The 23,211-nt window shown below is 43.6% G+C and overlaps 1 protein-coding gene across 3 annotated transcripts in view; it reads right to left on the bottom strand.

Annotated features, from left to right (window-relative positions):
- Positions 1-1,246: 1,246 nt before the first annotated feature.
- The window catches only part of SPEF2 (sperm flagellar and cilia associated 2), a 208,077-nt gene continuing 186,112 nt past the window's right edge, over positions 1,247-23,211 (bottom strand). Inside the window, exons 33-36 of one of the 3 annotated variants that reach the window (XM_086361399.1) lie at positions 17,014-17,193; positions 8,909-9,148; positions 8,592-8,714; positions 1,247-1,516 (exon numbers count right to left, since the gene is read on the bottom strand). In XM_086361399.1, the coding sequence (XP_086217525.1) occupies positions 1,427-1,516; positions 8,592-8,714; positions 8,909-9,148; positions 17,014-17,193 (633 nt within the window). In that variant the 3' untranslated portion in view covers positions 1,247-1,426. Of the gene's footprint in view, positions 1,517-4,806; positions 5,886-8,591; positions 8,715-8,908; positions 9,149-17,013; positions 17,194-23,211 lie in introns of those variants that run through there. The other 2 variants (XM_086361400.1, XR_015148649.1) reach the window with 2 other exon arrangements.

The following is a 23,211-nucleotide window of genomic DNA, read 5'->3' as shown; positions in this document are numbered from 1 at the left end:
GCTGGGGCCTTCAACTCTTAGGGGCTGAATAGAAGAGGTGTGCGTGAGGTCCAGCAAAGATTCTCAGAAGAAGTAGCCAGTGAGGGGACCCAGAAGGGTTTCAAAGAGGCACAGCCACTGAAAAGAGCATTATTGTTCACTTTGCGGAAATATGGATGGACCTGGAGAAGGCAATGGCACCCCACTCCAGTACTCTTGCCTGGAAAATCCCATGGACGGAAGAGCCTGGTAGGCTCCAGTCCATGGGGTCGCTAAGAGTCAGACACGACTGAGCAACATCCCTTTCACTTTTCACTTTCTTGCATTGGAGAAGGAAATGGCGGCCCACTCCAGTGTTCTTGCCTGGAGAATCCCAGGGACGGGGGAGCCTAGTGGGCTGCCGTCTATGGGGTCGCACAGAGTCAGACATGACTGAAGTGACTTAGCAGCAGCAGCAGAGGTTGTCACACCGAGTGAAGTAAGTCAGACAGAGAAGGAGAAATAATGTATGACGTCTGTTATATGTGGAATCTAAAAGAAATGATACAAATGAACTTATTTACAAAACAGAAACGGGCTTGCAGACTTAGAGAACAGACTTATGGTTGCCAGAGGGGAAGGGATAGTTAGGGAGTTTAGGATGGACATGTACACACTGCTATGCTTAATGGATAACCAACATGGTCCTTCTGTATGGCACAGGGAACACTGCTCGATGTGGCAGCCTGGATAGGAGGGGACTTTGGGGGAGAATAGATACATGTGTGTGTGTGTGGCTGAGTCCCTTTGCTGTCCACCTGAAACTGTCACAACATTGTTAATGGCTATATATTAATAAAATAAAAAGCTAAAAAATACAACAAAACAAAATCACTTTCTTGAGATAAGTATCACTGAATTAGATTCACTCATTTACACAAGTAAAGACTATCATTGTACATCAATCTCTACAAGACACATATTCTATTAATTAAGGACTATGCATAGACAACAGGATCGTGACTATACCAGCAGCTGAGACAACAGCCTTTTCTTTGACTGGTGAGACACACCTTGGGATTTTACGGAGCAAGAACTATTAATACAAACTGTATGAAGCCATGCTGCCCTGATTTGAGCTTTGGGAGAATTTTTAATGTATCTGCCTAATGCAGATACTTCTCACAGGGACACATCATGACATAAGTGCTTGTTTACTTTTGAAAATACTGTTTTGGTGTCTTCTGTTTTCAGAATCACTTCAGAATGCATTCCTTCTTACTTTGGATTTTGGCTCAGAAATTTAAGGTTTATTACAGAATATTCTTTGAATTAAGGAAGGAGGACTCCCTTTACAGTGTCCCTCATAGGCTGGTAGGGGCCATTTCTTCACTTACAATGACAATGTATACAACAAACACCATGTTTACATGGGTTGTTTGGAAGATTCATTGCCACTCCTGTGCCTTCATTTCTTTTCCTCTGTAAGTCTTGAAGGAGACCTCTCTTCATCACTTCCTTGTACATGCTCACTCCTTTGGAGAATTATCTTAACATCCTAAGAGAAGAGATTTAAAGAGAAGTTACAACTCTTAATAAATGAATTAGAAGTAATGATTATTAATAATATGGGCTTCAATATGTGGCAGGATTAAACAGTGAGTTTTTATTTTTTCCTTTGAGAAAATTGTTCTCTAGTGTGAATCCTGCCTTGCAACTTATTAATTTTGCCAATGGAAAGATATCAAAGATCTTAGAGACTTCATTTCCCCATCTAGTAAGATCTAATAATAGAGATGTCTTATTAGATTAATTAGATAACATTTGTAAAAGCAATTACACAGTTCTTGTTTAGTTGCTAAGTCATGTGTGACTCCTTTGTGACCCCCTGGACTGTAGCCCACCAGGCTCTTCTGTCCATGAAATTCTCCAGGCAAAAATACTGGAGTGGGTTGCCATTTCCTTCTCCGGCAATTACACAGAGTTTGGCACAAAACGGGCAAGGCAAAACATTATTTCCCTATTAACCAATAAAAAACAATATTCATCTTCTATTAAAGGAAAATTCTAATGCTAAATTAATCATGTTTACAGATTTGTAGACTTTTAGAACAGCAGATTATTTTGAGGCAGGGAATTATCCCGTTTTTTTTTTTTTTTAATATTAGGGATAGAATGATCTGTTTTTTGTCCACTTAAAATATCCAACTATGCTACATTTTAAATCACAGATGTTTATAAAATAAATTTAAGATATTATCACAATGTATTAATAGAAGGGGTTCAGTTCAGTTCAGTCGCTCAGTCGTGTCTGACTCTTTGCGACCCCATGAATCGCAGCACGCCAGGCATCCCTGTCCGTCACCAACTCCCGGAGTTCACTCAAACTCATGTCCATCGAGTCGATGATGCCACCCAGCCATCTCATCTTCTGTCGTCCCCTTCTCCTCCTGCCCCCAATCCCTCCCAGCATCAGGGTCTTTTCCAGTGAGTCAACTCTTCGCATGAGGTGGCCAAAGTACTGGAGTTTCAGCTTTAGCATCAGTCTTTCCAAAGAACACCCAGGACTGATGGACTGGTTGGATCTCCTTGCAGTCCAAGGGACTCTCAAGAGTCTTCTCCAACACCACAGTTCAAAAGCATCAATTCTTCGGCGCTCAGCTTTCTTCACAGTCCAATTCTCACATCCATACATGACCACTGGAAAAACCATAGCCTTGACTAGACGGACCTTTGTTGGCAAAGTAATGTCTCTGTTTTTCAATATGCTATCTAGGTTGGTCATAACTTTCCTTCCAAGGAGTAAGTGTCTTTTAATTTCATGGCTGCAGTCATCATCTGTAGTGATTTTGGAGCCTAGAAAAATAAAGTCTGACACTGTTTCCACTGTTTCCCCATCTATTTCCCATGAAGTGATGGGACCAGATGCCATGATCTTAGTTTTCTGAATAGAATGGGTACTAGCTAGCATAAGGCGAAAATGTAAAATTACATTTATTCAGTTTCCAGGTTTTTTTTTTTTAGGGAACTATTCAAGAATATAAGTTTCTTTACTTCAGAGCTGAGTTCCAAAAGTTTCTATTTGATTGTAGTCATTTTACTCATGAAAACATGAATTAGTTCGGCATCTGAACAGAGCCCTGCTGAGTGACACCCACATGGCTGTATCAGTCACTGCCAGGAAACATAGTGAATCATTTTCTTGAAGGAGCTTGTTCTTTAAAAATATAGATCTCCCACAGCTGAAGGGCAATCTTGGGCAAGTTAAGTGAAAAAGACCAGCTGCTTGCCATTGACCTTTCTCGTCCTACCCTCCACAGTACTTACTGACAGGTCTTCTTTGCAGAGAATATTATTTGTAACAGCTATTGCTGACTAGTGACTATTTACTTGGGGATTAAGGAATGAGTTGACCTGTGATTATTTGACACTCCATAGCATGGGGGAAAATTATAAGCTCTAGATATTTCAATCAGTCTTGGCTAGATTTATGGCTGAAATCAAGGGCCATAATTTTAAGTAACAGTGGAGAAAAGGCTGAGAGAGTCTAGAAATGTTTGGCATGGGTGCCTCGAAAATGCAAAGCGCTGAAGCAGCCATTGTATTTTGTTATAAACATAATAGAGGCGGTTGGAGTGTATCTTAAAGTCAGATACCTTGAAGACTGTGTCCCCTCCGGGTACATTTATATTTATAGGTCCTTTGCCCTCATGTACTCAGGTCCTGACTCATTTGTTTCTAAGAAATTCTCCTGTGACATTCTTACTTTAACACTGAAAGATTTATTTTTATCTCCTAGTGAATGGAACCCTTGATATTAAGGCTATCTGCTGGATGTACAGGTTTTGTTAAAAGAGACTCACATTTTATGCAGCATATGTGTGCATCACTAGAAACTACCTTTGGTGAGTTGGTGCAGAAAATCCAATGTCCACTTACACGCGTAAATCTACTTATTGGAGGAAATTAACTTTCTTCACTAACCACCCAGTGACGGTGTCCTCAATGATCTTATTATATTTAAGCAAAGCATTTTCTTAAGAATTTAGGAACCTTCCTTGAAAATAACCTCTCTATATAAAAATCTATGAAAGAAGAAGTTAAATAAATGAGCTTGAGTTGAATAACTATAAAATCCAAAACAAAACATGGATCTTCTGAGTTGTATTTGACCACATGTGGATTCCTGGGACTTTGGTTTGGACCCCCTGTCATCATGACACTCTGCAGTGAAAGTCTCCTTTCTTTCCAGAGAGCAGACACCGAACTTGGCAGATGAAATGCCGGCTTTTAGTTCACCTGTGAATATTTTGCATGGGTCAGAATTACTTCTTATGCACTGCAACCACCAAGAGGCCGGCAGTAATAATAATAGTAATAAACATTACTCTGTAGTGTTAGTCACTCAGTTGTGTCTGATTCTTTGCCATCCCATGGGCTATAGCCTGCCAGGCTCCTCTGTCCATGGAATTCTCCAGGCAAGAATACTGGAGTGATCCAGGGGATCTTCCTGACCCAGGAATCAAACCAGGTCTCCTGCATTGCAGGCAGATTCTTTACCATCTGAGCCACCAGGGAAGCCCCTACTATGTAGTGAGGGCTTTCTGTCTACCAAGTACGGAGCTGAGCACTTTGTATGGCTTAAGTCATTTACTCTGTACAAGGACCTTGAGAGGCATATTTGAGAATTAACCGTATTTTACAGAGAAACCAAGGCACCACGGGGTCACTTGCCCAAGGTCACACAGTAGCTATGAACCCAATCAACATGGCTCCTGAGTCTGCTCTCCTAACCACAAAGCCAGGCCACCTCTCCACAGGAGCAAAAAATAACACGTATCAAAATAATTACCCAAACTGGTCTTTTTCATATGTATTTTAAAATGTTTGCTAGTTCCAAACACGAATCTTGTAAACACAGGGCTGTTGGGTGACAACCTTTACTTCCCACTGTTTATAACAGCAAACAACATTTTAACCCGAAAAACCACACTCTAGTTTTTGCTCTACTTATCTTGAAAGATCTTCAAACAACATCACTGTGGTTAAAGTTCATTTTAAAAATGTGATCTATTTACTTGCACATGGATATCTGGAGCAAAAAAATTGATGACAGGATGAGAGTGTTAGTAACTAAGTCTTCAGAGATTTTTTTTCTTTTCCTTTCTTCCTTTTCTTTATTTGCTTAGTAAAAATGAGAATAGAGCATCTTACTGGAAAGGGAACCTCTTTCCTTTTCAAGCATCACATTTAGGTTTTTCAGGTCAAAGGCTCAATTCTCGTCGGAACGGTGCCCCGACTAGATTCTAGCAGGTGGTTCAATGTCCTCTCTTCAGATTCCAGGGTGGAGTGATGACAGGGAGGAGAGATGAAGGACCAGGACGGGGGAGGGTTGAAGAAGCTGACTTTGCAGAAGCGCCCTGGCAATGAAGGAATGAACCACTGGACAGCTAGACAGACTGACAAGCTCTCTTTCTACTATTAGGGTGTCAGGTGACATTCATACTCTGAAGCTGGAGGTCAGAACAAGCTCCAGCTGTGGGGTGAGGGTGGGGGGAGGGAGGGCAGGTGCTCTCAACCCAAGGGGTCTGTGCACCAAGCAGGATTTGGGGAACGTGAAGAGATCTTTTTGGTCATCAGTGCATCAAGGTGCTCCCGGAATATAGTGAGCAGCAATTCAGAATGTCAGACGTTCTGCCATGCCAGAGTCGGTCCTGTGCTATTCAAAATGCCAGGAGTATTTCAGCTGGGGTGCACGCTGATAAAACTCCTTGCTAAATAAGAGAAATGCACAAAGTAATAAGAACCCTGCTGACTCCAGCTTTCCCTGAGGATCAGAATCCATCTTCAGGGGATTGATCTTCGAAGGCAGTCAGTCATCTATTGCCAGAGTTTTTTCTTCAGGAACGTGCCAGATAGAATCGTCTCTGCAAAAGTCAGTAATAGTTAGACATTCTGGCCAGAGTAAAAATGTTCCCCAAATCATCCTGACTTTGCAGGGAGTTCTTCTCCCATAATAGGAGGAAGTGATGGTGGAATCATTTTAGGGTCCTAGTTGTTGTTGGTAAGATAAGGTAAACCCTACTGCACATTATTCTAAGGAGCTGAAAATTATTTTGCTGGTTTAAAATGGGGTTTTTTTTTCCCTGAAATGTGGAACAGAATGTGTAGGATGAAATGCAGTCTAAAGAGATGGGCTTCTGGAACCCACCTCACATAGAATGGTGGTTGCTCAGATGACAGAAAAGGCAGGGATATCCCTCAATTGGCGGACTGCCCCCCATCCTGCCTGTGACAACCATGCACCCACTCACCCACCTCTCTCCACCTCTTTGTCTAGTTCTGATGTGTGCTGTTCCCACTAAATCCAGGGTGACACTGATTTATCCCATTCTCATCCTAAGTGGGGAAGAAAGCTGGTCTTTATGAGTGAAAGTAGGAGTGTAAGATGCTAAAAAGGAACCTGTGACATATGGGTTTCATTGTGAAGAGTAGACGTTTGTGGGATGTATGAGACAATTACTTGGAATATTGCCAACCACATATCCAAGTATTTTGGGCCTGTTTAAATAAAGAGACCCAAATAATTTTACAAAGAGGATGGTTAATTGTAAAGATATAATGATGTGATATTGTTAAGAGGGCTTCCCTGGTGGCTCAGTGGTAAAGAAACCATCTGCCAATGCAGGAGACACGCGGGTTCGATCCCTGGGTTGGGCAGATCCTCTGGGGAACCCACTCCAGTACTCATGTCTGGGAAATCCCACGGACAGAGGAGCCTGGTGGGCTACAGTCCATGGGGTCACAAAAGAGTAGGGCATGACTGAGCAACTAAGCAACAACAACAACGATGGTTAGAGATAAGGAAACATTTCAGTTCAGTTCAGTTGCTCAGTCGTGTCCAACTCTTTGCGACTCCATGGACTCCAGTACACCAGGCTTCCCTGTCCATCACCAACTCCTGGAGCTTGCTCAAACTCATGTCCATCAAGTCGGTGATGACATCCAACAATCTCATCCCCTGTCATCCTCTTCCTGCCTTCAATCTTTCCCAGCATGAGGATCTTTTCTGATGAGTCAGCTCTTCACATCAGGTGGCCAAAGTATTAGAGAATTCAGCTTTAGCATCAGTCCTTCCAATGAATATTCAGGACTGATTTCCTTTAGGACTGACTGGTTTGATCTCCTTGCAGTCCAAGGGACTCTCAAGAGTCTTCTCCAATACCACAGTTCAAAAGCATCAATTCTTCAGTGCTCAGCTTTAGATCACTTGCATCTTATCAAAGTGAAAGTGCTTTTATCAAAAACTCAGCTAACTCTCTGTAGTCCAATAAACCATTAGCAGAAGCCAAATAGGGAGACTGCATGCTATTAAGTGTGTGAGGCTTCTGAGAAGGTTGTAGCAACCTGCCACATTCTGAAAGGTGGTCACCCCCAGCCTTCCGTAGCCCTTGCTGTTGGGGACCCGGCACTTGCCAGGTAGATGCACATTCAGCATGTGTGGTTGATGTGCGAGGTGATGGTGTGAGCTCTGAGGCCCAGCTCTTCCTCTCTTCCTTCCTTTATTCTGCTGTCTTGGTCCAGCCTCTCTGGGTTTGGTCCTCAATGTTCCTACCCTGAACAGTTTCTCTGATGGAACCCTTATCCCTTCTTTCAGAAACATGGTCACTGGATGAGTTACAGCAACAATGTGTACTGTGATGAGAGTTTGGTGAATAAATCAGCGCTTGGCTGGGGATCAGGGTCTCCTTTGTTCTCTTGCGCAGGGGGATTCTATTCCCCATGCTCTTCAATCATAGGCCAGGGTCATTCGATGGCTGGAATAATGCAGAACATGAATATAGCCACCCATCCAGCTTTTACTGCCATTTACCTCCAGCCTTCTGTGGTAGACTCAAGGCCTCAGAGTCCTGGTGGAGCAGCTCTATGGTATTATCCCTAATATTGGTAGGCCTATTGGTGGTACTAATCATATTACGCATATACTGGTAGTGCTAACTATCATGGTACCCGTGTACTGATAGTCACTTCTACTCTGCCTGAACTCACTGCCTTGCGGTATTGAGGGCTGGCCTTTTTGGCCTGATGCTGTTACCAGCTTAGCTTCCCGAGACCCTGGTCTAGCCTAGTCCAGCTTCTTCCCTCCTTCTCTTCCTCCACGCTTGTTTTATCCCACCAAGCCCTGAACCTGAATTCAACCACGTTAAGACAATCAAGAAAAACAGTAATGATGAACCTATTTACAGGGAAGAAATGGAGACGCAGACATAGAGAATGGACTTGCGGACACAGTGGGGGAAGGAGAGGGTGGGAGAAATTGAGAAAGTGGCATTGACATATGCATGTGTAGATATGTGTATCATGCGTAGAGTAGATAGCCAGTGGGAAGCTATTATATAACAGACAGCCCAGCCTGGTGCTGTCTGATGACTTAGAGGGGTGGGATGCTAGGGGGGAGGGAGGCTCACAAGGGAAGGGATATACATATATATATATATATGCATATATATTTATATATTATATATATATAACAATGCAACATTTATAAAGCAATTATCCTCCAATAAAAATAAAATAAAATTATAATGACAATTTTAAAAAAGACTGTATTAGGATCTTTGGGTAATACTCACAGGGATCTTATAATCTGGATAACTTGAAATCAGGTCTTGAATAAAAGGATGCTTCAGAAGAACAGCAACTTCAATTGGCTCTAAGTTCTTGGAACCTAGGTCCTGAAACACTTTTATGAAGTTCTTAAAAAGAAAAAAAAATAAGTTAATTAAATCTATGATCCTGATGATGCTAAAAATGATTTTATTTACTAAAGGAATCATCATGATTTCTACACGTTGAGACATTTCAGGAGAAATTCTATGACCATACACTCAAAATTGATGGAAATTTTCGTGGGTATAGGTTGTCTCTTTAATGAAAGAATCCAACCAACCTCTAAATAAATGTTCTCTAACTTTTGGTGGCTGGCAAATCTGTTAGCGTCCAGTACTTCATTTCCTCCTCGGAACACTTGGAGTAATGTTTGCATGGAAATCATTTCCGTATTTGCATTTTCAGGGATTTCTTCTTCCTTTTCCTCCCCATCCTCTTGTAATTCCCTTTCCTCACTCATAAAGTTGTCCTCAAGTTCAGGATATTCCTCAATGGGACTCATATCAGTAAAGGAAGAGGTCTGTGGAATTAAATAAAGAGAAGATGAAGTCTTTCCAGTAATAGAGATATTTAGAAAACACCAATTTCGTCCTGAACTTTTCATGCCTCGAGATGGTAATGCCTACTGGCATGCTGCAGTCCGTGGGGTTGCAGAGAGCTGAACACGACTTAGCTACTGAGCAACAACCACAGACTAGCTAAACAAAGTCTAAAGATAGAATTTGCTAGACAATAAGACAAGTCTTTCTTCCTTCTCCAACTCAGAAACAACAGCAAGAAGCAGCAAAAGTGGTTACCAACTGGGAAGGGTGGGGGAGGGTAAATTAGGAGTTTGTAATTAACATATACACATGAATATATCTATAAAATGGATAACCAATGTCCTACTGTATACTCAATACTTTGTAATAACCTATGAGGGAAATGAATCTGAAAAATATATATATGTATAACTGAATCACTTTGCTGTATGCCTGAAATTAACACAGCATTGTAGATCAATTATACTTCAATAAAAAATAATAAAGTAAAAAGAATAAAAAGAAAAGAAGTAGAATATGCCGGCTGCACTGGAAATCATGTAAAAGTTCTAGACCAATTCTGCTGGTACTTGACAGAGGCCTTAGTGTGGGGTGAGTTTTATTTACTTTCATACATGCTTTTGCTTATCACTCTTTCAGATATACAGTGTGCACTTGTACTAAGTCCCCTCAGTCATGTTCCATTCTTGGTGACCCTATGGACTGCAGCCCACCAGGCTCCCCTGTCCATGGGCTTCTCCAGGCAAGAATACTGGGGTGAGCTGCCATTTCCTTCTCTAGGCGATCTCCATCCAGGGATAGAACCTGCATCTCTCCTGCAGGCAGGTTCTTTACCACTAATGCCACCTGGGAAGCCCCAGATACATTGTATTACTCAATAAAAGAACACTGAAATGAATTGTGTGACTTCTGTCAAACTTTTACACATGAATCTAGATTTTGGACAGGATTTGCTTTGGAAACTGCAGTCTAGAGGTTGTGGTGGGTTAATTTCTCAAGTTTGATAAATTCTGAGAAACTTTGGGGCCTTTGTTTGGATACTGGATGTTAAATTCAATGAGGCATTCAGAAAGTAAAATAGAAAACAGATTGAATACAGACAGATTGGGATTCATATTGCTGCTCTTTGAAACTTGGCCAAGAGCCATGAATTTAGATGCTGGCATTCTGAGCATGGGAAAGAGTAAATTGTTTCTGATATCAGAGAAGGCAATGGCACCCCACTCCAGTACTCTTGCTTGGAAAATCCCATGGACGGAGGAGCCTGTTAGGCTGCAGTCCGTGGGGTCGCCAAGAGTGGGACACGACTGAGTGACTTCACTTTCACTTTTCACTTTCACGCATTGGAGAAGGAAATGGAAACCCACTCCAGTGTTCTTGCCTGGAGAATCCCAGGGACGGGGGAGCCTGGTGGGCTGCCGTCTATGGGGTCGCACAGAGTCGGACACGACTGAAGTGACTTAGCATAGCATAGCATAGTTTCTTATGTATCAAAAGCCTGAAAAATATTGCCTACCTTTTGACCCAGTAATTACTGATCTAGGAACTGATTCTAAAGAAATATTCATGTGCACCAAGAATTTTGTATACGGATGTTCATTCTGTGTTACTTAACAGCAAAAATAGAAAACCTATGATTCCAACAACAGGGAATGATGATAGTATCGGTCTGTGATGGAATGCTGTGCTGCTGTGAGCATTTTAGCTTAGAATGATAGTGAAAATGACAGTGAGAAAACACTCATGGGATAAGTGCAAAAGGGAATAAAATACAAAAAATAAACACACCAGGGTCCTCATTTCCTTATATATCTAATACTTATTAATGAAAATGAAGAGAAACGGATAAAGAACTGACAGCAGTTACTACCTCTGATTAGTCAAACAGGTGACTACTTTTTACTTTATTTTGTACTTTTCAAGTTCTCTACAGTAGATTTGTATTTATAATATTTATTGTAATAAATGTGTGTGTGTGTTTCTAATGATGAGGTAATAGATATTCAATGATTTGCCATGAAAAAATGAGTGTTTTCAGAATGTTGACTGGCCCGATATCATAGAACACCTGAGGGCTGGTTCTCCTTTATTCTGAGGAAGGAAAAATGCTAATTTAGGCTTAAAATTAGAAGAGGGTGCCATTGCCTGTACATACTCAATTCAGTAGAAGCATTAAGTGCATAGATCATACAAGTTCTTTCCAAACAGCCACTGAAGCCCCATGTGTAAAAAGACTATACCAGGGCACAGAATTAAGCCTCTGGTCATTGTAAGCCCCTCTGAAGGATGTGTAGGGGTGGAGGGTGGTGCAATGGATATAGGTTGCATTTGGCCTAGTTCTGTGTGGTCACCTTGCTTTAGTTGAGTTTCTGCATCCTTTGCTAAATTAGAAATTTAATCTAATCTTGAAGTTCTTGGAACTGAACATATCTTTCTATCTACTCTTCCTTGTTTATCTGTCTACCTATCCAATTAGCTTCTTCTCCATTTTAAGCAACTGCAATATTGATTTACTTGGCAGAAATGTGAAACTGACTTTTTTGTCTCTACCTAGGAAGCTTGGGCGAAGTAGGCAATGGCACCCCACTCCAGCACTCTTGCCTGGAAAATCCCATGGACAGAGGAGCCTGGTGAGCTGCAGTCCATGGGGTCGCTAGGAGTCGGACACAACTGAGCAACTTCACTTTCACTTTTCACTTTCACTTTTCACTTTCATGCATTGGAGTAAGAAATGGCAACCCACTCCAGTATTCTTGCCTGGAGAATCCCAGGGACAGGGGAGCCTGGTGGGCTGCCGTCTATGGGGTCACACAGAGTTGGACACAACTGAAGTGACTTAGCAGCGGCAGCAGCAGCAGGAAGCTTGGGAATCATCACACTGGCTTCCCGTCAATAATCCCCTGGAGAGACAAAACATTGAGTGTGGTGAAAAGAACAGTGTTGAGACATAGAATGTCTTGTTGATAGTATGAAGAATGAATGAATTTCTATTCAGACAGAAACTGTAGGTGAGCACATGATGAACTGGGATGGATGAGCAGGCGATACCAAAATTAAAGAGCAAGAACCTGGTCTCTCTTCATCATTTCTGGAACTAGAGAGGGCCCAAAGTCTCAAACCCTTGATATTGTCATCATGGGATAAATGGATTTTTTAAAATTTTAGCCAAAAAATAATAAATTAAACATCTGAATGAAGAATGTCATTCAAATGGCATTATGTCATTAGGTCTTATTAGGTCAGAGGATATTTTATAAGCATTTGCTAGTTTTGCTCTTTAAGGGGTTGGACAGAATAGATTTAGTGATTCGGTGGGAAGGGAGGGAGTGAAGGGAGGCCAAGATCAGAACCCAAGGAGCCAGCTCAGTCTCCTGGCGGGGCTGCAGGGTGTGCACGGGAGGAGGCGCTCTCCAACAGACTGCGATTGTGGATATGGATGGGTGAACAAAACCAGACATGCCGGTTTGGAGAAAAGCCAGGGCTTCTGAATGAGCAATTATTAGAGGCATCAAAACTCTGTGTGAGTCACATTATTGTCTAAGCAGCAGGCAGACTGTGGGGCTGGCAAGCACTTTGTCACACTCTCAGAGGCAGCCCTTGAGGACTCCCAGCAACATGTCCTTGGAATGGTGCCTGAGTGTGCATTTCTACCATTCAATCTGTTTAGTTCCCCACATCTCAGAGGCAGAACAGAAGGTCAGTCCTCCAGACTAATGTCAACAAAGCATCAAAGAACAGAATGGGAGGATCATTTAAGTTATTTGAACCCCAAGGCCTCAACCCACCTGTCAAGATGCTTTAATAAGACTCTCAAAACATGGGCAGTTCAAGCTTCTAATTTACTAAATTACAATATCATAACCCCAAATCCCACAGGCCAGGATGAACAAACATCAACTTCTTTGATGTTTCACATTGACTAGTGCCTGCTCATGAGTGCTTGGCTCTCGAGCTTCTTTTAAACTACCCAAAGAAGCTGTGGATTTAAACAGGAGGTCTGTGCCACACTGAATAAACCAGTGTGTAAGGAAGAATACAGTGAGGAAGAATGAAACATCGGGGAGATTTCCAGTTGTTTATTTGGAAAGCAAAAATCGAGATCTGATTAAATGTCTTGGGAGTAAACACAGACCTGTTAACCTGTTAGAGGCATTGTTTCTGAGCAGGCTCATTTTAACTTCCTGGGATCAGGTTGCCCAGGAAACCAGAACACAGTTGGAAAGGGCACAGAGAGGCAGCAGGATAATTGGAGGCAGGATGGTGAGAGCTAGGAGGAGGCAAGAATCGGGGAGGCGGTGGCTCCTGTACACCAAAAGCTCCTATGCTTCACTCCCAGCCAGGAGCAGGCTTGTGTGTGTGGCATGTGACAGACCTGCCCGCACCCTGGTTTCTTCGCTGCTGTGCAGTGGTTGTGGGAGAATTCTCGCACAGTGTCCTTGGACTTTAAAAGAGTTCTTAAGAGAAGTAACCCAGGGAGCTGCTTCCTGGGCGAGCACTAGCTCCGGGGTCAAGGCCAGAAGGGATGCAGACTCTTACGGTGCTGGTGCTAGCTGGCCTGGGTGCTACCCATTCAGACAGCTGTCTGTTGCTATGGCAACCGTTCTAGCACAGGCTGCCTTTTCCTGGTTTTTCTGGTGACTCAGTGTAGCCTCTGGGAGAAGGAAATGGCAACCCACTCCAGTATTCTTGCCTGGAGAATCCCAGAGACAGAGGAGCCTGGTGGGCTGCCGTCTATGGGGTCGCACAGAGTCGGACACGACTGACGCGACTTAGCAGCAGCAGTACAGCCTCCGAATCTGCTATTACTTCTGCCACTTGAATGTCTGCTCTCCTCTTCTGCCTCAGAGACGGGAGTCCACCCCTTCCTTCTCTCTTCCTCTCTTTCTTCCCTTTTACCAACACTCATGGAGAACTTGTTATGTGCATTGCTGAGCACTTGCTACTTCAGAGGACGCAAAGAGGGGTAACAAGTTGTCTCCAGTGCACAGTAGAAATAACAGCAGTAGGAGTCACTAGATAAACCACCCCCTGCTTGCATTACTAGCCCTGCTTCCCTCCTGTGCTCCCTACAGTCTGTTCTATATGGGCATCCATTTTAAATGAAATGACGCTGCTCCAGTGCCTTCTTATCTCATCTCTTGGCACAGCCAAAGCCAAGGTCCCTCCAGGGGCCTCAGAGTCCTCTCCTCATCACTGTCCTTTCCTGCTGCTCTCCTCCAGCTCAGTGCTCTGCAAGTGCTGACTTGCGGTTCTTTGGGATGCACCAGGCATGGCCCCACTGAGGTCTTTTGCATCCACTGCAGTCTTCATTTAAATGCTCTTCCTCCAGAGGTCTACCTGCCTGGCTCTCTTGCTCACCTCTCTGGGCCTTTGCCTATAGGTCTTTGCACAGAGACACCTTCTGTGAAGACCCTATTTAACACTGCAACTCCTTCCCAGACTCCTGCATTTTTCCCTATCTTCTTTTTCATCTGTGGCATTCATCACCATTTGATTTAGCCTTCACTTTACTTGCTTTATCCCCAGGTCAAGGGTAGTTCCAAAGTCACCAAGGTGCTGGATAAGTAATTGAGTAAATGCCTGGGTGTGTGGCATGGTTCTGTCTTGCCAGAAGGGATCTGAATATAAATGGGGCCCAGGTGAGGGAGTGCTCAGTGTGTCGGGGGAGCTTCATGAATGAGCTGGTGTAGGAAATAGGCCTTGGATACTGGAGAGGCCTTGAGCCTTTCGAGATGAGCCGGCAGGTGCTCCAGGTGGAGGGAACAGCAAGAGCAAAGACACAGAGGGGGCAAAAAAGAAGGCGCAGACCTCTCTTTGGATCAGTAAGGCCCCATGCTAATCTGTCTTTTATCCTGTGTTCCCTCCGTGTTCGGGCCATCATTCCCTCGTCTTCCCATTCTTTCTTGTATGGTGAAAGTGAAAGTGTCAGTCACTCAGTTGTGTCCTCTGTCCATGAGATCTTCCAGGCAAGAAGAGTGGGTAGCCATTTCCTTCCCCAGGGGACTTTCCTGACCTAGGAATTGAACCCGGGTCTCCTGCATTGCAGGGAAATTCTTTACAGTCTGAGCCAACAGGGAAGCCCTGTATGGGTATGGGCAACTGGATGTGTAACCCTTGCAGATCACAGGACTACACAAAGGGTACAATTTACAAAGCTAATCGTGAGTTAATTGTTCCACTCAATGAAATGTGTTTACTGAGCTCCATAGCAGTAATTCAGGTTCAGGAATGCAGGTTTGAGGATGCAGAACAAGACAGATGGCCCTTCCCTGACCACCGGGGGCCCAAAGCCCAGAATGGAAGCTGACCATGTAAAGCAGTTATCTGTGAGGGTTACTGTGAGGCGGGAAGCGCAGGGAGCTATGGGAACGCAGGCAGGGTGCTGCCACCACTCCAAGTCAGGGAAGGCCTCCTAGAGGACAGACATTTCATAGAGATCTCAAGGTAGGTCATGATCCATGCCAGAGATGGGTGAAGGAGGCGCAATCCATACCGAAATGCAGAAACACCCCTGCGTGTGTGCGTGCTAAGTCATTTCAGTCGTGTCCAACTCTTTGCGACCCCATGGACTGTAGCCTGCCAGGCTCCTCTGTCTATGGGATTTCGCAGACAAAAATACTGGAGTGGCTTGCCATTTCCCCCTCCAACCCCCTCAACCCAGGGATCAAACCCGTAGCATCTCTGTCTCTTCTATTGGCAGGCAGGGTCTGTATCACTAGCGTCACCTGGGAAGCCCTGGGAAAGCGGCAAAAGCAGTTCCAAGTAAAGGCAGACAGCATCTGGCTTGTCATCCATGTGGGAAAATGTAAGCGGCCCTCCTATGGTCTAGGAAGACAGCATTCCCGAGTGGGAATAACAATAACTTGTTGCTGAGCTTTGTGTTGTTGAGTCAGTGTTAATGCTGCATTGACAGAGCACTGGGGTGAAGAGCCCTGAGCTGTCAGCTTCCTAGACAATAGTCCAGCCTCGCCCTGGTCCTGATAGAAGGGGAGGAGTTCCTCCTGGCCATCTGCCCAGGGCTGACATTTGGAGATGAGAGGGTCTATCTATGTCTTTTGGGATGTGAAAGCTATCACAGGAGCTTCCCATTTTTACTCAGAGAACCCAGCATATTTTTTGTATGAAAGGAAAAGAACTGCGGCTGGGATATCTGAGGAGTCTGGACGCATAGTATCCCTCTGCCCTCCGTATCCACAAAGAAGAACAGAGGAAAGCGTTCCACCATGAGGGCCACAGCTCCCCTCACAAGGTCTGATGCAGACTAAAAAGTCAGAGCAGTGGGCACCTCATAAGTCAGTACCCTGTTCTGAGACTTTTCTATCCGCCCTGCCCCCCAACAAAGCCAGGGAATGTTAACCCTTTATAAATCTACGGTGGGATGTGAGGTTTTATTGGACATTAAGGCTTTCTGTCCTTGGAGGCAGGTGACACAAGGATTGCCTATGCACCTTAGGTGGCCAAGTTTGGGCCTGAAACCCTATCAAGTGTTACAAACCTGTGGTATATGTTCGAAGGTTGAACTTGTTTTACATAGAATTTCCACACGGTGTGACAAACAGCCTGGATGAATACCCAGTTCATTCTCATTTATCAGGATTAGCACTTCATGCAAAATAAAGACTGTCCCCGACAGAGCAATTTTGGTTCCACCGAGAAACTTTGAGCAAATTTTGGATTTTACTACCAAAGCATTTTTTTTGGAGTGTTGGCCCCAAGTTCTTAATCCAACTGAGTAAGGCCAAGTCTATTGAAGACCTAGTAAAGCATTGTGTGAGGAAAAGTTCAGAATCTTCTGGGATCCCCTCCAGACCCCAGCGCTAGTCCATTTCTGGAACACAATTACCTTTTCTGCAACAGGATGAGGCATTTCAATTGGCTGGAAGACGTGAGTCCCAATGGCTACGCTGAGGGCCCTGTAGACCCCTTCTGTACTGTCTGGATGGCAAGCAAAATAAAGCAGCATCTGCGTGTAGTCAAGCTGGGGTGGATCCTTCTCGCAGTTAGCAAACAACCTAAAGAAAAACTGTCACACAAAAAAGAATTTCAGCCAGAGAGAGAACGCAAACCATCGGGTAGAAAGTGGATGCACGGGCAATGAAGAATCTCTCCAGGGGTGTTGGAATAAGGTCATTTTCTGAGGACTGAATTACTAAAACTAACATGTAATGAATGGTATTAACTGAAAAGTAAGCTAAATATTAAAAAAAAAAGTAGGGCTCTAAAAATTCTGATGTTCTAATGAGGTAGGTGAACCTGGAGCCTATTAGACAGAACGAAGTAAGTCAGAAAGAGGAAGACAATATCCATGTGTATGTGTATACACGTACATATATATATATATATATATATATATATATATATATATATACAGGAGACACAAGAGATGCAGCTTTGATCCCTGGTCAGGAAGATCCCCTGGAGTAGGAAATGGCAACCCACTCCACTATTCTTGCCTGGAGAATCCCATGGATAGAGGAGCCCTGTGAGCTACAGTACATGGGCTTGAAGAGACAGATAAGATGCATGTGCTAATTAAAGTGGTGCATATTAGGTAGAAAAAGAGAGCAAGGACCCGTCTGTCCATCCTAGAGGAAGAGTGTGCTCATCACTGAATACCAGCTTTTTCAGCAAGTCTCTCCCACAACCTGAATGACTGAGCTTCCAGTCAGTTCTAGACGCATTGTCTCATGCATTTGACAGCATGAAGAGTTGGTGCTTGGGGATCTAATATCATCCTCTGGGGCCCGGCAAAGCCCAGGCCAAACCTTGGGACATACAGGCCACACCTAAATACCTAGGGACTTCTGTTCCGGGAGGCGACTGGCTCTTCTCAAACATGTGTGTTTAGTAACCTTTTAAAAATGTAGCCTCTAATTAAGTAGATGGTTCTGGATGTTTGTGGGAGACCCCCATTTGATTCCTGGGTCGGGAAGATACCCTGGAGAAAGGGTATACCCACTCCAGTATTCTTGGGCTTCCCTTGTGGCACAGCTGGGAAAGAATCTGCCTGCAATGTGGGAGACCTGGGTTTGATTCCTGGATTGGGAAGATCCTCTGGAGAAGGGAAAGGCTACCCACTCGAGTATTCTGGCCTGGGTTGCAAAGAGTTGGACACAACTGAGCGACTTTCACATTTTCTTTCTTTCTTTTCTGGATGCTTAGTAGATGGCCTAAGTTTCTTCATGTTTAGCAAGCTCCTGGGTGATTCCGAAACTGCTAGTTCTGACCTACATTTTGAGAAGCAAGTATCTAGATCTAGAGATAGCATGTCATTCTTTAAAAAAAGTTTTTTAATTGGAGTATAATTGCTTTACAACTTTGTGTTGTTTCTTCTGTACAATGTGTGTCAGCTGTATGCCCTCTCTCTTGAGCCTCCCTCTGACCCCTCCATCCCACTCCTCTAGGTCATCACAGAGCACCAAGCTGAGCTCCCTATACTACACAGCAGCTACCCACTAGCTATCTGTTTTACACATCATGTCATTCTTTATTACTAGCAATCCTTACAACTATTAGCAAATTCAATTAGACATCCATGACAAATTGGAAAAATAAATTCCTGATATTTGACAAATCTAATGCAAATTTAAATAAAAATAACTTTAATAGGAAAACACTAAAGTCTAAAGCATAGCACAAACTAAACTTCATAGCATAAAGTTATGCTATGAAGCAGAAAAGAATTTTTGAGGTCAATGGGCTCTGTAAGCTCAATCATTCAGTCCTACCTTAATCAAAAGTTTACTGAGTATTTGCTGTAATCAGGCACAGAGCCAGGCTCAGATGGTCAGGCAGCCTTAGATTTTTCAAGAGTCATGATCCAGCTTTTGGGTTGGTTCAGGACCTTGTATTTATTTCCTCCTCCCACTTGTCACTGGGATTCCTCAGGGATTTCCAGCAGGACATGGGGTAGAAGGGCGTTGACACCAATAGATAACCATGGCATTGTCCTTTCATGCTTATCTTCCATCTCTTTCATATGAATCCTTGACGTTTAGTATTATTTCCACTGAAATGCTCTTGAAAATGCTATGTAGGTGCAACACATTATTTCTATTAACAAAGAGGCTGAATATGATATATTGAAGGAAGATGTGAAAAAATAAAGTGAACTGATATGTGAACTCCTTCTCTAATTACACAGGCTTGATTTTAAATCAGTGGATGAGACATGTAAAAAAGGTAAGGCCTGCTATATTCTTAAGATCATTTAAAATGTTGTTATGGGAAGAATTCTAAGAAGGCTTTGAAGTTTCCCGCCCCCTGGAGTACATATATATATGTACATGTGAATACATATACATTGAATACATCAGGTCAGATCAGATCAGTCACTCAGTCGTGTCCGACTCTTTGTGACCCCATGAATCGCAGCACGCCAGGCCTCCCTGTCCATCACCAACTCCCGGAGTTCACTCAAGACTCACGTCCATCGAGTCAGTGATGCCATCCAGCCATCTCATCCTCTGTCGTCTCCTTCTCCTCTTGCCCCCAATCCCTCCCAGCATCAGAGTCTTTTCCAATGAGTCAACTCTTCGCATGAGGTGGCCAAAGTACTGGAGTTTCAGCTTTAGCATATGTACATACATATGTACATACACATGAATACATAAGTACATTGAATACATATCTTGTATAACCCCTTCCCCTTGAGTGTGAGGGATTTTAAATTTGATGAGAAAGTCATTCCCAGGAGTAAAGGCAAGGAGATTCTGCAGACAATTAAGGTACTTAATCAATGGGTTTTGAGTTAATCAAAAGAGACCCCAAACTTGGGCCCTGATTTAATCATGTGAGGTGTTTTAAAAAGGACTGTTTTTAAGGAAGGTCTTAAGGCAGAGATTAGGGATTTGAAGCCAGTGAGATGCTCTCCTGTTGGCGAAGAAGCAAATCTCAAACTGTAAAAAGGCCATGTGGCAGGGAATAGGCAGCCTCTTGGAGTTGCAGTTCTCAGTCCTACAAGATAATTCTGCAGCAGCCAGTCCTGGAACCAATCAACCCTGTGTTTTGATGGTAGAACTACCTAGGCTTCCTAAAGGATTGGATGTGAGAGTTTGAAGAAAAAAAAAGGAAAAGAACTGGGGATGACTCTAGGGTTTTGGGCTGCCCAATAGAAAGGTCAGAATGTCCACTGACCAAGAGGGCGAGGGCTCTGGGTGAGGGCAGGGCAGCAGGGTGGGGAGATGGGGGGTCAGGGACGCAGACTCGGATGCGGGAAGTTGGAAATGTCTGCTAGAACATCCAAGTGCAGAGGTCCAATAAGCAGCTCTGTTTAGGAGTCTCATGTTTGGGAGAGAGGTTTGGGGTTGAAATAGACTCTTGGGATTTGTCAGCAAATAGTATTTCAAAACACAAGTCTGGCTTCAACAAACGATAATAGTCCAAGGTCCGCTGCAGGGGGAAATGGAAGACTACTTCAGTATTTCTGAACCCCATAAACAGTAGGAAAAGGCAAAAGAAATGACACCAGAAAATGAACACCCCCGCCAGGTCGGTAGGTGTCCAACATGCTCCTGGGAAGAGAGGAGAAATAGCTTCAGAAAGAATGAAGAGGCTGGACCAAAGTGGAAATGACGCCCAGTTGTGGATGTGTTAGGTGGTGAAAAAAAAGTGATGCTGTAAAGTACGATACTGCATAGGAAACTGGAATGTCAGGTCAATTGTAAATTCCAAGGTAAACTGGAAGTGGTCAAACAGAGATGGCAAGAGTGAACATCGACATTTTAGGAGTCAGTGAACTAAAATGGATGGGAATGGATGGATTTAATTCAGATGATCATTATATATACTACTGTGGGCAAGAATCCCTTAGAAGAAATGGAGCTGCCCTCATAATCAACAAAAGAGTTCCTAATGTAGTACTTGGGTGCAATCTCAAAAATGACAGAATGATCTCGGTTCATTTCCAAGGCAAACCATTCAACATCACAGTAATCCAAGTCTATGCCCCAACCACTGATGCTGAAGAAGCTGAAGTTAACTGGATTCTATGAAGATCTACAAGACCTTCTAGAACTAACACCAAAAAAAGATGTCTTTTTCATCAGAGGGGATTGGAATACAAAAATAGAAAGTCAAGAGATACTTGGAGTAACAGGTAAGTTTGGCCTTGGAGTACAAAATGAAGTAGGCCAAAGGCTAACAGAGTTTTGCCAAAAGAATGCACTGGTCATAGCAAACACCCTCTTTCAACAATCCAAGAGACAGCTCTACACATGGACATCATCTGATGGGCAATACCAAAACCAGATTGATTACATTCTTTGTAGCTGAAGATGGAGAAGCTGTATACAGTCAGCAAAAACAAGATCTTGAGATCACTGTGGTGAGCCATCAACTTCAGTGAGATCATCAGCTTGTCATGTCGGAAGATGTGGAGAAGAGATTATGACCAAAAAATGTGTGAATCTGAGCATGATGAATTAAACTGCCTTTTCTCAGGATACTCCTGTAAATTTTTTACAACACTTGGTATTGTGTGGCCAGCTGGGAAGCCAGGACGTGGCTGAGCCTCATCAGTTATAAGGAAGTGCAGTCACTGTGAGGAGACAATGATGTGACTGCAACACACACGTGTCTCAGGGGTCCTTTTTTGGATGTAAAGAGACCTTTCACCCAGTGCCTGGGACTCATCAGAACTCATGGACAGTGACAATGACCTGTATCCAGGAGCCCTGCCAGTCCTGGATCATAGAGAATACAGGTGACAAGCAGGAGAGCTGGGTGTGGCCCTAGACTTAAGCCCTCTTCTTAAGCCCTCTTAAGACCATGCAGAAGCCCTGGCAGGTGAAAGAACCTCCAGTTCAAGGTCCTACGGTGATTCCTGGCAGAATTGGAACATAGCCCAGGGTTCCTGACCCTTAGAATTCCTATTTATGGGGTGTTTTCCCCCAATTTGGTCTTTACTATTCTAATAATGGCCAAAAAGTAAACTTATTATTTTGTTTTATGTTTTCCCTTTGTGCAACTTCTTTAGGATGTTAACCATTAAGGGTTGTTTCACCAGGTAGGGTTAGCATGGTTAGCTTCTGTTTAGTTGACACTTACATAGGGCCTACTGTGTGCTGATCACTGTTCTAAAAGGGCCACATATATGAACTCATGCTGTACAACAACCCCAGCAGCAAAGGATGAAAATAAAACCACGGCACAGAGAGGTTAGGTAACTCCATCAAGACCTCACAGCTTGTCAGCCATGGCATCTGTGCTTCTAGTCCCAGTTGAAGGGTGTTGAGATTTATGTAATGTTGAGCATCAAGTCTGTGGGACAGAGAGGCATGGAAAATTCCACTCCCTTCTGCCCTCTGGACACTACACACACACTCTCACACACATCTGTCAGCCATCCTTTGCCCCATTATTGTTCAGCTGCCAAGTCATGTCCGATTCTTTGCGACTCCATGGACTGCAGCATGTCAGGCTTCCTGTCCTTCACCAAGTTTGCTCAGACTCACTCTCCATTGAGTCAGTGATGCTCTTTAACCATCTCATCCTCTTTGCCACTTTTTCCTCCTGCCCACAATCTTTTCCAGCATCAGGGTCTTTTCTAATGAATCTTCCCCATAGAGCACATCTTTCTCAGACTTTGTGGTTCTGCCTCTACCCTCCCCCGCACACTTTGTTCCAGCAGTTTGGGCAGCAGCAGATGGGAGCCATACTCCTCCTTGGCACCCAGAGGCCTCTCTGGCTTCCCTGCCTTGCAGTCCTTAGGGCTGACCAGCATAGGCTGCCTCCTGCTTTCAGCAGCTCCATGAGCAACTGAAAGGCTCTGCTGTGATGGACATTTCTAACAACTTCTCGCAGAAAAGGAAAGTGCTTTGTAGTTGACATCCTATTCAGACTACTGGCCTCTTCCCATGGAATGAAGAACCTATTTCTATATAGATATGCTTTCCAAAGCTTTACAGGAGAATTGAACTCAGTCCTTGGGTTATAAAACAATCAACAACAACCAAAACAAAAAGCTGCCCCACAACTGCCAGCCTCATGTTTTGAACTTTTTTGGTAACTGACCCCTTTCTTTCACCTGCTTTCCTGCTAG

This window comes from Bos grunniens, chromosome 20 (genome assembly GCF_055505025.1).
Source record: "Bos grunniens cultivar Pamir isolate PY7600 chromosome 20, Bosgru_T2T1.0, whole genome shotgun sequence".
In the NCBI taxonomy this organism is placed as follows: Eukaryota; Metazoa; Chordata; class Mammalia; order Artiodactyla; family Bovidae; genus Bos; species Bos grunniens.
The sequence above is the reverse complement of the archived record's forward strand: the minus strand, read 5'-3'. Positions and strand labels throughout refer to the sequence as shown.